General features: G+C 30.4%; 1 protein-coding gene across 2 annotated transcripts; it reads right to left on the bottom strand.

The window, feature by feature from the left end:
- Positions 1–883: 883 nt before the first annotated feature.
- On the bottom strand, positions 884–15,460 carry LOC107432605 (probable LRR receptor-like serine/threonine-protein kinase At1g53430). 2 transcript variants are annotated; one of them, XM_060812638.1, is made up of 24 exons: positions 14,992–15,460; positions 8,607–8,787; positions 7,853–7,924; positions 7,513–7,578; positions 7,301–7,372; positions 7,141–7,212; positions 6,714–6,785; positions 6,562–6,633; positions 6,378–6,449; positions 6,210–6,281; positions 6,037–6,108; positions 5,442–5,516; positions 5,255–5,320; positions 5,072–5,134; positions 4,819–4,857; positions 4,672–4,703; positions 4,188–4,447; positions 3,706–3,904; positions 3,491–3,628; positions 3,120–3,238; positions 2,784–2,994; positions 2,432–2,669; positions 1,787–1,937; positions 884–1,520 (listed from the first exon to the last, which is right to left on the bottom strand). In XM_060812638.1, exons 1-24 carry the CDS (start codon positions 15,113–15,115, stop codon positions 1,092–1,094), a joined length of 2,967 nt encoding a protein of 988 aa, XP_060668621.1. In that variant the 5' UTR covers positions 15,116–15,460; the 3' UTR covers positions 884–1,091. The 2 variants fall into 2 exon arrangements, with proteins under 2 accessions (XP_060668621.1, XP_048321276.2); XM_048465319.2 differs by having other exon boundaries at positions 4,188–4,555; positions 4,660–4,703; positions 14,992–15,458.
- Positions 15,461–15,737: the final 277 nt, after the last annotated feature.

Raw genomic sequence — 15,737 nt, 5'->3', positions numbered from 1 at the left:
TAAAATTAAAACTTCTATATTTTATTAATAATCAAAGAGATATCTTTTTGGGTAATATAATTCTAAAGATTGATATTGTATCCACATCATTCATATTTAGAACATTTTGCAACGGTAGATTTGGTCCGACACATGAACAAGACCTTTTGGTCCTACTTTTTGTTGTTGGCCTTTCAGCAGAAAACAGAAAAATAAAAGGTAAAAATAAGAGTTTTGGCACAATCACGCAGGTTATAGTCACAAAAACTAATTTTTTTTATTGGTAAATTTATTTGCTATCCTGAACATTAATTGATTATATTAATATTTATTTTAATTCATATGAGAGTAAAATAGATATTTTACAATCCAAACTTCTTAAAAGAAGAAATTTATGAAATTTTTTTAATATGATTGGGTATAAAATGTTTAAATCAATTTTAGATCCTCTATTTACATAGGAATGGAGAATATTATTGTCTGTCAAAGAAATTGCCTCCTCTATGCTTTCTCTTTGAAATTTCAAATACTTCTATAATTTATATATATGGTACCTAATTCTTTGTTTTTAAATCTTACATAGCTTTGGTTGAAAATAAATAAAAATTTAGAATCTCAGCTGCAAAGATTTCGAGGTACCCATGAGATTCAATAATACTTTTGACACACCGAGATAAAGACAAAGTTTATTTATTAATTGATATGTTATTTTAGTGATTTTCACTAGTACATATTTAATATCTATTAATTTTTCAAGCAATAAAACATTAATATATCATTTTACTAAATAATTTGTTAAACCTAGCTTTGATGTGTGCATATTACTACCCTTCGATTAACTCAAAGACGTTGAAAGCACACTCGATTATAAACTCCAATAGAAACTGAATTTAGTACACAACTTTGAGAAACAGAGGAGGCCACGTATATATGATCAATCGAAAATATATTTGTTTTGTTAATTTATTTTGTTTAACACGATTTGTAATATGACATAATTACCCATTCAAATTGTCTAACCATGGAAAACAAATTTCTTCAATGTAATACCATTACAAAAGAGACTGCAACAATATTCAAATAAGAATTTCAAAATCCTTGCTCAACTTTCATCACTCTAAATTTAGATCACAAAGATCCTGGAGAAGCTTGCGGGATGAAGACTCTTCTAGGTGATCATCCTTACTGTGGAGAGAAATTGAAGAATCAATCCATGGACCATCCATAGACTGGCCTTTATGATGACTATCATGTGAGACTGAAGAGACTTGTTGTGTTTGGCTGTCTTGTGACAGCAATTCAAAGGCTTTAAACCTTGCATCTGGGTCGGCTGAATTCCGCTTGATGATCGGTGCTTGAACCGGAATATCGCCTTCAAGCATACTGACTACAGATGACATGGGAGGTCTTAGAGTTGGAGATGGGTTGGTGCATAAGAGAGCCAACTCAAGCATTGTCATGGCCTCCTTTTTGGAGTAATTTGAACCAAAACTTGGATCCACAAGTTCCAAAAGATTTCCTTGTTCTTGTAGGACATATGCCTTCAGTTAACATGTAGGAAAACAAAGGAAAAAATAATTTAATGCTTCGTGAACATATTCATATAAGAGAAATGCAAGGTTTAGAAAGAGGAAAATTTGAAAATTTTTGAAAGACCAATTTCTATCAAGTAAGTTACTTTCAATTCTCATTTTTATGAAATTAAAAATAAATAAACACATATAAACTTGTAAGAGCAGTAGAAATATAATATTAAAAGCACGACAAAAAAGCATAGGAAGCATAGAACACAATGCTTATTGCTTACCCAATCAAGAAGATAAACAAATTCCTCCTTTGGTCTGTAATTTGTGTTGCTCTTCCCGCTGACAATCTCTAAAGCTACAACTCCAAAGCTGTATACATCTGCTTTGTCTGTCAAGTATCCTCTCATGGCATATTCAGGAGCCATATAACCTCTGAGAAGGTAAATAACACAGTTTCAATACAGTGACTAAATTTGTTTAACTAACAAAAGCTGGTGGTGAAGCATTTCAAAATAATTCCTAAGAACATGTTTTAGGTATCTGCTTATGCATCAACTATTCTGCTTCTATAGCATGCAGTTATATCAAAATAATATCAACATCCCAAATTTCTGCAATTAAAAAAGATGCTGTTGGTTTGTTAAGCTGAAAAACAAAGATCAAATAGGTACACTCCATACACATTCATTACCACGTATGTATAAACAAGCCTGTGTATAACCCAATCATTGAAAACCTGTGGATCATCCAAGGCATCTTAACGTGGCACGCTTCTCCTGTTTAATATCAATCTCTCTATCACCTTCCCCTCAAAAACACACCATTATGTCTGAGTCCTTTATAAACTAACCTAATAAATCTAAATTATGTTAGCTGCCTACTGAAGCTAAAGATGCTATAGGCTGTGGAGAGGAAAGAGGGCTTACATCGTTCCAGCGATTCTTGTGCTGATATGCGTGTTCTCTTCTTCATCAAGCTTGGCTAAACCAAAGTCAGATATTTTTGCATTTAGATCCTTACCAAGGAGCACATTGGTTGCCTTTATATCCCTGTGAACAATTTTCAACCTTGATTCCTCATGGAGATATGCTAACCCCCTTGCTATTCCCAAGCATATCTTCCGTCTTGTTTTCCAGTCAAGGTGTAGTCGATGCTCCTCTTGACCTATAATGTCAAAAAGCAAGCAAGAGAGAGAGAGAGAGAGAGAGAAAGCACTTAGATGCAAGTGTGATCATAAAATTCATGACTTAATGCTGAAGATTTTTAGTCAAGCTTTACCAAAAAGTGCTCGGGCAAGACTATTATTTTCCAAGTATTCATATATAAGCAACAATTGATTTCCTTCAATACAGCAACCATATAACTTCACAAGATTAGGGTGTTGCAGTGCAGATATCATGCCTATCTCGTTGACAAATTCACGGTTCCCCTGCTTTGATCTGGATGAGAGCTGCTTAACAGCAATTACAGAGCCATCTGATAGTACACCCTAAGAACCAAGCAAAGAAATTATAAAACCACTTTCTATACACTTTTTGTTTTGGCTGACCATCAAAACTTTTTAAAACTACAAAGTTTAATGACGGGGCCAAAGTTCAGCAGAAAAACTACTACCTTGTAAACTGGACCAAAGCCTCCTTCACCTATTTTATTTGAAGGGTCAAAGTTATTTGTTGCAGCTTTGATCTGTCTTAATGTGAAATATCCTGTTTGTAGCTCAATCCCACGTAGTTCTGAGATAAATCAAAAGTTAGAAAATACATCCACAGAGTGGCAAATCAAATCAGGAGTATGAAAGACCAGGGATATATTTATATGTATTTATTTTTCTTCCTTTCTCTTTTTTAAAGAAAATCGCTGTGGAACATTTGCACTTTCAAGTGTCTTAATAGTACATTTCAAAACAACAAACTTCTTCTTGCACTACTTAAGAAAAATGGAATTGTGAATCTCTTCCCTGGTGTATTATTTGCCATAATCCTCACCTGGATTTTCAAGATCTTTTCCCCCTAAGTAACCCATCTTTCGAAGGGCTAACAGAACCAATAACAGAAAAGCACATGATGCAGCCACAATGCCAACAATAGTCCAAGTAGATAGCCCCCCGGTATCAACCTTAAAGTCTGAAAAAATAAAAATTTATTGTGATAAACTAAGACAGAAAACAAGATAGAAATCTTAAAAAATGTACCGAACTTACTTGGTGTCACGGTAATGGCAGATATGAGAGGTCCATAGACACCTCTCTCAGGAATGGCAACAGTTCCTTTCCCTGCCCAGTATAAATGGATCTCTAGAGTGCTACCGTTAACAAGAACATTATCATGTGTCTTAGTGATGCCTTTACCAACACCTCCAGCTACCTCCGCAATATTAAAATCCTTCAAAAACATGTTCCCCTTTGCAAAAGAAGAATTATAAGTTCGTCAAAAACATAAAAATATTGAGAGCATGTCTATAATAATGTCTTCAAAGTTCTTTCAAACAGTAAAAGACATGTTATTTTCCCCTGAATTTGACATTGTTTTCTGAATATATTCTACAGTTTCAGTAACTTGTTTTGTTGAACTGTTTTCATGTTTCAAATTTTTCATATATTAATAGATTCTTAGGAGAATTAACAATTCTAAATAATGAATGAAATGAATTATATTTAATAAATGAAATTATACTTTTACTCACTTGAATTGAGACATCAAATATGCGCTTTCCAAGGCTACTAAATGTCTCATTGTCAGTAAACATTATTTCAGCAAAGTGGAGTTGTACTTTGTAACTGCCGTTTAGTAAGCAAAGGCCATAATATCTAAGTGATATTGGGGAGAGACGAGCCGTTTGATAGTATTTTGGACCAGTCATATTCAGGGAAAATTTGTTTGTTGCTATGTGTTGTGCCCTCTCATCTCCAAAGAAAACCCCAGTACTGCTATAAGCCCATTTTTCTGATACAGAAAAAAAGTGTGATTTGCCTTCGGGGTTTCTGTCCTCTTCATACTCATTGCCATCAAATTTCGTTTCCTCCCCTCCACAGTTAATAAATAAAGAGTGGTCTGCAAGTGTGGTAGTGATAATATTAAATATTACATCCATCCAGGCCATGCGACCATATAAGCTACAAAGAATTCGTGAAAGCATGATCTAATGTGAATCTTACGTTTTGGTTTACCAGAGCAAGGGAGATCCTTTTTCAAGCACCATCTATGTTTTGAAAATTAAATCTTAGTCATTCTTGAATCGTATGAAGTTTGATATATATATATATATATATATATGTAAAAAAGACAAGTAAGAGTAATCGTGAGAAGGGACTTACGAGTTACTTTCAGAAGTTGAGTAACTAGAAACACGATTCCTGTTGAATAATAAAGGTAATCAGATATATTAAAAAATTATGGCCTCTAGAGTGATATATATATATATATATATACACAGAGAGAGAGAGAGAGAGAGAGAGAGAGAGAAAGAGTGGATTTCGGAAAAAAGAAAAGGAATGGAACAATATTCAACATATGGACATGTATAATTATATTCACTCAGGAGAAGCTTTAGATATTATATTCACTTACACTGGCAAATTTGTACAACCAACGTTATTTGCTGGCCCTGTAAAATTGTTGTATGATAAATCGCTGCAAACGGAAAAGTTACGTAATTGATCAATAAATTTCTTAATATGAAATTTCAAATCAGTAGAACGAGAGACAGAACCACGACTGATAACTTCATGGTGCACAGAAAAATATACTAACAAATCCTGGTTTGTGCCCTCTATCCAATCTGGTAATTTTCCAGTAAGCGAGTTGTTGGTCAAAAACCTACAAAGGCATAGAAGTTAATTATCTCTCTTCTAAAGAATCTAGTGCTTGGTAAAACATAAAGAAATAAATTATGCAAAAATAAATATAAAACCTGAAAATTTTGCCTAAATTAACTTACAAGTGATTCAGATTTAGATTCAGATTCTCAAACGTTTCTGGAATGCGACCGGTCAACCTGTTGAAGCTCAAGTCTCTGACCAAAAAGAAGAAAAAATAAAATAATAATAAGTCTCAATTTCATCTTACAAGTCTGCCCATATAGAATGTACAATCAAAACAACTAACATGGATTACTCAATCTTGCCACAAGCATTTGTGAAAGTTAATAGTTGAAAATTACATTGATAATAGGCTGGTGAGGGACTATATACTACTGTAAGTTAGTCCATAAAATATCTACTTTATCTAATCTATATTCAACCTTACATAATCAGTCAGTAACGAGCAAATGACCATACAACATACTAGTCAAGTACTTGCAGAAGAGTTTGTCCCCCTAAAAAAAAAAAAAAAAAAAATTGCAGAATAGATATTTATTGTCATGGGCAGTTATTAAACGTAGGGAACCAAATTAAGTTCAGGTGAGTTCGCCTGCAGACACATCTTGGTTTGGTCACTTAAGTGTGAGATCAAATAACACACAATCCTTAGTGAAATTATATAGCATATGTTCACAAACATGTACAAGTAAGTTTACGATTCTAGGAACTTACAGTGTTTTCAAATCTTTCATATTTCCAATATAATCTGGCATTTTATCATTAATTAAGCAATTCCTCAGTACCCTGAGTCACAAAATAGCAAAACAAAGAAAAAGGTGAGCTCAAGAGAACCATGGAGATAATCTTATAGAACTACTATTTTAGTTGCAGAAAATCGAACTCACAATCTTTGTAATTTTGTTAGATCTGTTAAATTGGGGAAAAAGTTGCTTGATCCCTTCAAGTCAGATATCCTCCTGATAAAGAACATAGGTTCGTTAATTCCATTATTTGACAACTTTGACTCAGTTTGTCACTAAAACAAATGATTACTAGGTAGAGAAAGCTCTCACAATTCAGTTAAGTTTTTCAGAAGAGATATAAAGGAAGGAATTGGCCCCTCCATGGATGTGCCTTGCATATCCCTGCATCGAATTTGTACTTTTTTAAGTAAATTTATTGGGAAAAAGTAACTGTTAATTATATTTTCAAAAAGGCAGAAGACTGCAGATAAATGGAATAAAGTGAAGTACTCACAGTCTACGAAGTTGGGTCCAGTTCCCAATAAAACTAGGTATCTTCCCTGATATTCTGCTTCCATCTATCCTACTGCATATGGTAAAACAAGGTGAGAAATCTCAAAATTCAAAGCAGATATTCATATAATAGATTCAACTTACTTCACTTACAAGTCAGTTAAGTTCTTTAAATTTCCAAATGTTTCAGGTATTGTTCCGGTAAAATTGTTTCCCGACAGAAGGCTGAAAAATAAAGAACTGTGATCAGTTACATATTCCTCAAATCAATGTGAAAGAAATGCATAACAAAAATTTTAACTCCTAGGAAGCACAAAGATATATGTATTTTTTTTCTTTTATTTCTTCACAGACACATTATTAGACTCAAATTTGTAGTCAAATAAAGACTACTTTTAGGCTAAGTAAATGACAGAGAACAGTTTTGTCGTAAGTATCTGATAATCTAGATATGATTAGATTTTATTTTGTCATAAATGATATATATATTTTTTTAAAGCAAATTGGACCTCTAGAACATCACTTGGTATCCAAAGTGGAAATTTCAGTGGTGAATAGGGAAGAAGAGCAGCAGTCTTACAGTCTTTTCAGATTATTCAAGCTCCCCACGTTCTGATGAAGAGACCCTTCAAGCCGATTATCTTCCAATGACCTGGAAAATGCAATTTAAATTGAAACCATGGTCACACATTTACATTTTTGGTTCAATTATATGATTTAACTTTAAACACATGACTTACAGTTCTGTGAGTGTCGTAATGTCACCAAGTTCTTTAGGAATTGAACCATTGAGGAGGTTTCCCTGAAGTGTCCTGCAGCATACCAAAATATAAATCTATGATATTGAATGACCTATTGAAACACCTGTGCATAGCTATGGAGTATTAGCATACTCCCTCAGATATCATATATATATATATATATATATAGAGAGAGAGAGAGAGTAACTTACAGCCTTCGAAGGGGTGCGCGAAAAGTTGTGGGGATTGGTCCACTGATGTAGTTTCGACTTAGATCACTGTTGAATGCAACAAATTGTTGTGTGTCACATAGTAATAATAATGAAAATAGACAGAACGGGCGTCACTATTGAAGGAAATATATGTACTGAAATTGATTAGAAAGTGTCTAGACTCGACAGATTCTTATAAATCAAGTTGTAATGAACGTACATTTTAATCTCGGAAGTCCAGACTTCCAAAATCAATTTTAATCTTCTTACTCTGTAAATCTTAGTGGTAAATTCAGATATTCGATGAATTGATATATATATATATATATATATTGCTTACATTTCTTCAAGATTAGTGAGGTTGCCAAATTCTTCAGGTAGAACTCCCGCTAAGTTGAGACGCTTCAGCACTCTGCCATACAAATATAGAACAATAAATTCTAAGTGAAAAAATAATAATAATAATGATAATAATAATAACAGACTTTTCTAACATGCAAACTGCATGCAATTTCTAGTGCCTGCAGGGAAAAATATGTATCTTGGTTTTGAAATTTGACAATGAAATTTTGATAACTTAATGTTAATGGTCCAATAAAAGTAGATGTGTTCCATCGGATACTTATGCCAAAGACCATTTATACAGCAGAATAAGCATAGAGAATTTCTGACACAGAGACCACATTCTTATTAATTTTTAGTTTAACAAAATTTGATTACCTCAACTTTTCTCTTACTAAAAAACTCAAAATTTTCACAAAATCACTAATAGAGGTATCATCCATAGCACATATGCTATATATATATATATATATACGGTCAATACTTCTTATGCATGTGCAAGTGCAACACGTTCTCTAATCTCTATGATTAAGGAAATGGTATTAAACTAATATCAACACTACTATAACAATATAATTATTCAACCAATGGTAAAGCACCAATAAAAAAAAAAATTAATTAACAAATTGTATGTGAGACGCTCTGTTCAATCATTGAATAAATGCATTCTAGAGAGAGAGAGACAGAGAGAGAGAGAGAGAAAGAGAGGGAAAAAAAATGCCAAACTTGATGATTCGAAAATAAGCTCCTACATTGTCTTGACATGGCATACAGTGCCATCTACAAAAGAGCAGTCGCAAGTGATGTTGCTTATAATTGTATTTGTATCTTCCGAGATGGTCATGTTAAATCCTTCACTCCGACTACACGAATTTCGGCTGATGTTCCAATGAGGGTTCTGTAGTTTGTCGGAAATTGTTTGAAGAATTTTCACTGTCACATGCGTTTCAGTAACGAAATTCATTCATGACTACATGGTATAAAATAGAAATATCCCAAGAAGGAGATAACAGAATATATATATATATATAGTAAAAAAAAAAAAAAATGTAAAACAAACTTTTCCTCCCTCATCTTTATAATTTCTTCTTTGTTGGATTTGATCTTCAGGTTAAAAAGTAATTTATTCTATTCCCCTGCAAAAAAATTACCCTTTCTAGCATGCACAAGTTTTGACTAATTTGGACATAGAATCTTATGAGTTTAGAATAATGTTGGAAAAAAAAAATTATTTATTGTCATTAATATTATTAAATATTTTGGATGGTAATTAATCCATGCAAAATGTTTTACAGTGGGACGGCCATGAATTACCAATATTTTAATCTCCAAGATTCAGACCTTCAATTCACATGCTTTTTCCTTCACACTAGGTAGGGATGTCAACGGGGCGGGGCGGGGCCGGTTTTTAAAATCCCGTCCCCGTCCCCGGGGGGAATTTTACATCCCATACCCGTGATTTTTCCCGTTTTTTTAGGTGCGGGGCGGGATCGGGGATTTTGCGGGGCGGGGACGGGGCGGGACGGTTTTCCCCGTTTTGTTTTTTAATTGATATTTTTTAAAAAAATTTATATAAAAAAATTATTTTATGATTAAAATATAAAGAAAATGACTACAATGCAATAAAAATATAATAAAATACATCAAGGAACAAATTTACAATTATAATAAAATACATATTTAGAAAAATAAATATAAAAAAAATAAGAAAATGATTTTACATAAATAAAATTTTATAAAAAAAAATAATAAATAAATATATATATATATATCAGGGCGGGTTCGGGGCGGGGTTATTATTCCCCGTCCCCGGCCCGTCCCCGACTCGGTTTTTAGATATTTGCCCCGAGCCCACCCCGCATCCCCGAATTTTCGGGGAAAAACCGCCACATTAGGGGCGGTGCACCGCGGTTTCGGAGATAGGCGGGGCAAATTGACATCCCTAACACTAGGTGTTAAAAATTGAATGTAAAATTAGACATCACATGGTCAAAATCCATATTTAAATAGAATATTTAACTTTTGACATCTGACAGTCCACAGGTTGTAGATAAGATGGTCAAAATTGTATTACGCACATGTGACAGAACTGTTTGGTAGGTCAGAAAATGCACGAAAAGGCTAGAAATGCAGAGAGAAACAGAGAGAAAAGAAGAAGGGAGAAAAAAAATGATTCTCTGTATTAATGTTTTTCAGCTAACAACAAAAGCTAATAACAGTACGTGTATTTATACACCTGACAACCCACGCATGCTTTCACTCTAAAGCTACAGTGGTAACAAACCAAACGTTTGACTGAGCTGACAGTTATAACAAACCAAACATGTGGCTCTCTTAAGCCTTTTTTACTCTCATAAGCTGACGTGGAGGATATAACAATACTCTAACACCATGTCACTCTCGTTCATGCTTAGATATATATATATATATATATATATATGAATTTAATTATAATACAAGTCAATAAAATTCATATATAATTCATTATTCAAAACCTAGATGGTCAAAATTGTATAATGTCCATGGCAAAACATACTAGTCGTTTACTTATTAATGGGGCATATGGTCCAGACTTTTGATACTTTTCTATTTTTCTAAATTACTTTATCTATTAATATTAAAGAACAATTTAATCACTAAAGTAGAAAAATACACATGTTAACCGAGAGTTATTACCCAGATAAAATATACTAGAGATTAATATTATCTATGAAAATAAAAAATTTAAAAAAAAAAAGGTAATACAAAGGTTTTGTTGGCAATAAAATTAATACAAAGTTAACAGCATATAAACCTATATGGTATGTCCGAATCGGATCTGAGGTGGTAATGCCGGGCACGTCGGTGGCTGTATATGAACCTCTAAAGTTACATCCCATTAAATAAATAATTGGTTCAAAGCTGGTAGGAATAGACATAAAGGCACAATTATTGCTCTTTGACAAAGACTATCAAATTGCTTAGCTCTTAGTCGGTCCCCTGTTTGTAAAACAAAAACCTTTACTTTCTGAAGTAAATATTGAGAATTTGAATCTCAATCTGCAGGGGTGACGACCACCCTAAAATTTCTGGAAACCCTCTTTATATATAAATATATATGTGTATTTCTCTTATGGTTTTTATAAAAACTTGTATTTGGCCCCTCCAAAACACATAAACAAACTTTCAAATAGCGTTTTGACCCTTTATATTTAATATGTAGGCTTCTAAATCATTGTTCATCATGAAAATAGTGTAAAATATTATATTTGGTATTTTGTAATGAAATAGATAATAAATGTGTTGTAGTTTTATGTTGCATATTTAATTATATTTTTAGTATATATTATATATTAAAATTTTGATAATCTATCACATATATGTTTGTTTGACTTTTAAGTTTGCAATTAACATTATACTTTTATCTAAATAAAATTTTATGTTTGTTGTTTTATTTTATTTTATTTTATTTATTTTGCTAATTAATTTTGTAACTTGTTATTTTAATAAAAAACATTGTCTATACGCATACTTCTAACTTATTATATGTAATAAGTTTATAATTTAAGATTTAAAATGATATGGAGGCTCTAGTAAAGACAACTAGTGGCAAAGCTTTTTTTCAGACAATAATATTAAGTTTGAATTCTCCATTTCCAATATAAAAGCAAAATAAAATAGAAAATGATGTATAGTGTATGATTTGCTTCTATAGTAACAATTTACTTTAAACCTAATATATTCCAAACCAGTCCATAAGAGTTTATAAAAGGTAACTCCGCTAAAAATTAGTACTCTATATTGGCCACCTTGTCAAAGCTTTTGGATCTGCCCTTGATTTCAACTATTAATATAAAAATAAAAGAAAAATAAAAATAAAAGGAAAAATTACATATCGGATATATTAGAAATATATATATATATATATATTGAAAATAATAAAATTGCGCCATTCCTAACCCGCATGGGTGAAAGAATGTCATGAAAACTCTGACACTTCCAATTTCATGAATTGTAAAATCCCTCACCCCATTCTCCAACTTGCACTCCAATTTATTGCCTATTTTAAAAACCATTATATCCCTCTAAATCATTCTCTCTCTCTCTCTTTTCTTTCTTTTTGTTTTTGTCTCTTTTTTCCTTTTTTCCCTTTTTTTTTTTTTTTTTTTTTTGCCTCTTTGAGTCACTTTCCAACTATCTGTTAAAAAAAGCATGACAAAACTGTAACCTCACAAATAAAAATATCTAAAATCTAGAAGTGTGCAAAAAACTAACCAATCGATCTAATTCAGTCTAATTTGTTTAGATCGATTTTTTTTAATGTAATTGGATTCAAACGGTTTTAAAAATTAAAAATCAATTATCAATTTGGTTTGGTTTAATTTCTAACATAAAAATCCAATAAAACCGATTCAATTAATAATATATAATAAAATTATGTATTTAAATTTTGTATTATTATCTGCAGTTTATTGGTTAGTTGTATGAATTGTAATGTCATGTGCAAAGCTTTTACTTATTATTAAACTTTCTTTTGTTGTTTGTTGTTTTAATAATTATAAATTTTTATTTATTATTTTTTTTAGATAATATATCAATTTTGGAAAAATAAACATTTTATATAATGAAAAAGTTAGAAAGCCAAATATTCGTTTTTAAAATTTAAAATTCAAAAAGTCCAAATTTTTTTTAAAAAAACCCAAAAATTAAAAATAAAATAAAAATGATCATCCAAACTGATTTAAATCGATTATTAGTTGAATTTGTTTAGAATAAATTTCATATATAATTTGATTCGGTTTGGGTTAAAAAAAATTAAATTGATTACTAATTAAATTAGATTGGATATTTATGAATTAAATCGGTTCCAAATCAATGAAAACCCAAATGGTATCGTTTAATATAGGGAAAATGCATGCATATAAATAGTTTATTTATTTATTTTATTTTAATGCCAGAAGCAGTGAGCAGAGCAACTAAGCGACAAAATTCTAAGAAATTTTTTGGAATTAAAAATATTTGCGCAAAAAATTACTGTTACTCTGTAATCGACAAAATTGTAAGAAAGTTTTTGGAATTAAATATAAAAATACAAATTAATTGACACAGTTTAACTTTCCAGAGTGGAATCAGATTCCAAATAGCCGTCAGAGATTTGGAGTTTTAAATAAATAAAAATCTTCGACAAAGACTATCCAAAAAATTATTGCTCTTTGACAAAGACTATCCAATTGCTTAGCTCTTAGTCGGTCCCCTGTTTGTAAAACAAAATCCTTTACTTTCTGAAGTGAAAATTGAGAATTTGAATCTCAATCGGCAGGGGTGATCACGACCACCCTGAAATTTCTGGAAAACCCCTTTATATATAAATATATATGTGTGTTTCTTTTATGCTTTTTATAATAACTTGTATTTGGCCCCTCCAAAAAACATAAACTTTCAAATATAGCGTTTTGATCCTTTATATTTAATATGTAGGTTTCTAAATCATTGTTTATCATGAAAATAATGTAAAATATTATATTTGGTATTTTGTAATGAAATAGATAATTAATGTGTTGTAGTTTTATATTGCATATTTAATTATATTTTAAATATATATTATATATTAAATTTTTGATAATCTATCACATATGTTTGTTTGACTTTTAAGTTTGCAATTAACATTATACTTTTATCTAAATAAAATTTTATGTTTGTTGTTTTATTTGATTTATTTTTGTTTTCTTATTTTGCTAATTAATTTTGTAACATGTTATTTTTATTTTTATTTTAATTAAAAAAACATTGTTTATATGCATAGTTATTATATGAACATCCTATTTGTGTCTATGAAAGCAAGTCATACAGGATGTAAGGAGATTTTAAATGGGTTGTAAATTATATAATTTGTTCAAAAAATCTAATCTACTCTAATTTATTTAAATTAATTTTTTAATATAATTAAATTTTAAAAATTAAAAATTGATTATCAATTCGTTTTGATTTGGTTTTTTTGTTTGGTTTTTAATGTAAAAATTCAATGAAACCAATCTACATCAAACCGGTTTAAATTATAAATAATAAAGTTATGTATTTAAGTTTTATATATCTGATTAGTTATATAATTATAATGTGATATTCAAAAATTTTACTAATTATTAATCTTTAATATTTTTTATTTTTGTTTTAATATTTATGAATTTTTATATAGTATTTTTTTTTAAGATTATCAATCAATTTAAAAATAAAATAAAATTTATAAATATTTTATATAATGACAAAATTCGAAAGTCAAATATTGCTTTCTAAAATTTATAATTTTATAATTTAAAAAATTTTAAAAACCCAAAAAAAAAAAACCAAACTCAAAATTAATTAACCAAATGAATATAAACTAATTACAAATTAAATTGGTTTAAATTAGATTTTATATATAATTTGGTTCAATTTTGATTTAAAAAAATCAAATCAATTATTAATTAGATTGAATTGGATATCCATAAATTAAATCGATTCCATATCAATGAACACCCAAATGGAATTGCTTATTACAGGGAAAATGCAAGCATATAAATAGAGTTTTTCTTTTTTCTTTTTTTCTTTTTTTTAATAAAAAAGTTTTATGTCAGAAGCAGGGAACATAGCAATTCTACGTGTGCCCACATTTTACTTTGAACTTGACTTCGGAATTAAAAGTATTTGCGCTAAAAATGACTGTTACTCTGTGATCTACAAAATTGTAAGAAATTTTTGGGAATTAAATATATGAGAAAAAATATGAATTAATTGACACGGTTTAACTTTCCAAAGTGGAATCAGATTCCAAGTAGCCGTTAGAGATTTGGAGTTTTAAATAAACAAAACTTATACACTAATTAAACGTGAAACGACAATAAAAAAAAAAAAAGAAAAAAAAGAAAAAAAAAAAAAACAGAGGACAATAAAACAACGGAAAGCAACTCTCAAAACACGATCAACTTTCTTTCGTTTTCCCTCAGATTCTCAGTAGCCAAACAGAAACAATTCTCTAAAACGAAGTCTCCTTACGAGATAAAAACAACGGATCAAATTGCAAAATCATGCAATGAAAGTTAGTGGGAAAAACAATGTAAAAAAAGAAAAGAAAAAATCTAAAAAACTAAAAATTAGACAAATAAGCTGAAATTTGAAGTGTACCTTCATCTTCAGGCAGAAGTTGAGCGTGCGATCCAAACCCAGCGAAGAAATAATTCAAAGTCAAAAACCCAAAAACAACAATCGGAACAATCTTGTCGGTCGAAAACACAAACCTCATAGTCATTTTTTTTTTTTTCGTTATCACAATAAAACTGCTTCCTAACAGAGAGATTCAGAGTTTGGAGTGGTTGGTCATAAAGGAAGAAAATGAAGAAGATTATTTGGTAAAACTGAAAACTTGCAAAACAGAAGAGAACACGAAAACCAAAACAAGATAAAATGATTTCTTTTATTTGTTTTCTTTTGTTTCGGAAAACATGGAAAGCAACAAGAACACGAATACTTTGGAGGGAGGGGGACTTATGGTTGAAAGGACAGAAACAGAGAACGCCGATGTTTTACATTTAAGGAACATGTATTTAAATAGCCACTGAACTGAAGGATATTTGAATTATTATTATTATTATTTTTTGAATGGAAAGAAATTTTATTTGATTGTGTATATTTCCTGTTTTTGTTTTTTTTGGATCGAAGACTTTAATATCTGGATGCGCTTTTAGTAAGTTTTCCTTTTTCTTTCTTTGTTTCTTGTTATAAAAATCAATGTAGAGTGAAACATTTTTTACATCGGCGGCACTGTCAGTGAAATTCCAAATTCCAAACCAGAAAAGAGCACAAGTTAAATATGGAGGAAATATAAACAATTTGTCAAATAAAAAATACAAACAGACTCAACCTAACTTGAC

Source organism: Ziziphus jujuba, chromosome 11, assembly GCF_031755915.1.
Source record: "Ziziphus jujuba cultivar Dongzao chromosome 11, ASM3175591v1".
In the NCBI taxonomy this organism is placed as follows: domain Eukaryota; kingdom Viridiplantae; phylum Streptophyta; class Magnoliopsida; order Rosales; family Rhamnaceae; genus Ziziphus; species Ziziphus jujuba.
Note: the sequence above shows the minus strand (reverse complement) of the source record. Positions and strands in the feature narration are given on the sequence as shown.

Excerpts from the sequence above, each read along its gene's own strand:
- LOC107432605 (XM_048465319.2), bottom strand. The coding sequence starts at position 15,115 with ATGACTATGAGGTTTGTGTTTTCGACCGACAAGATTGTTCCGATTGTT. Across the intron at positions 4,704-4,818 it reads TCAACTTCTGAAAGTAACTC|ATGGTGCTTGAAAAAGGATC; the intron begins GTAAGTCCCTTC and ends TTCAAAACATAG. Across the intron at positions 2,995-3,119 it reads GCTTTGGTCCAGTTTACAAG|GGTGTACTATCAGATGGCTC; the intron begins GTAGTAGTTTTT and ends CTTGGTTCTTAG.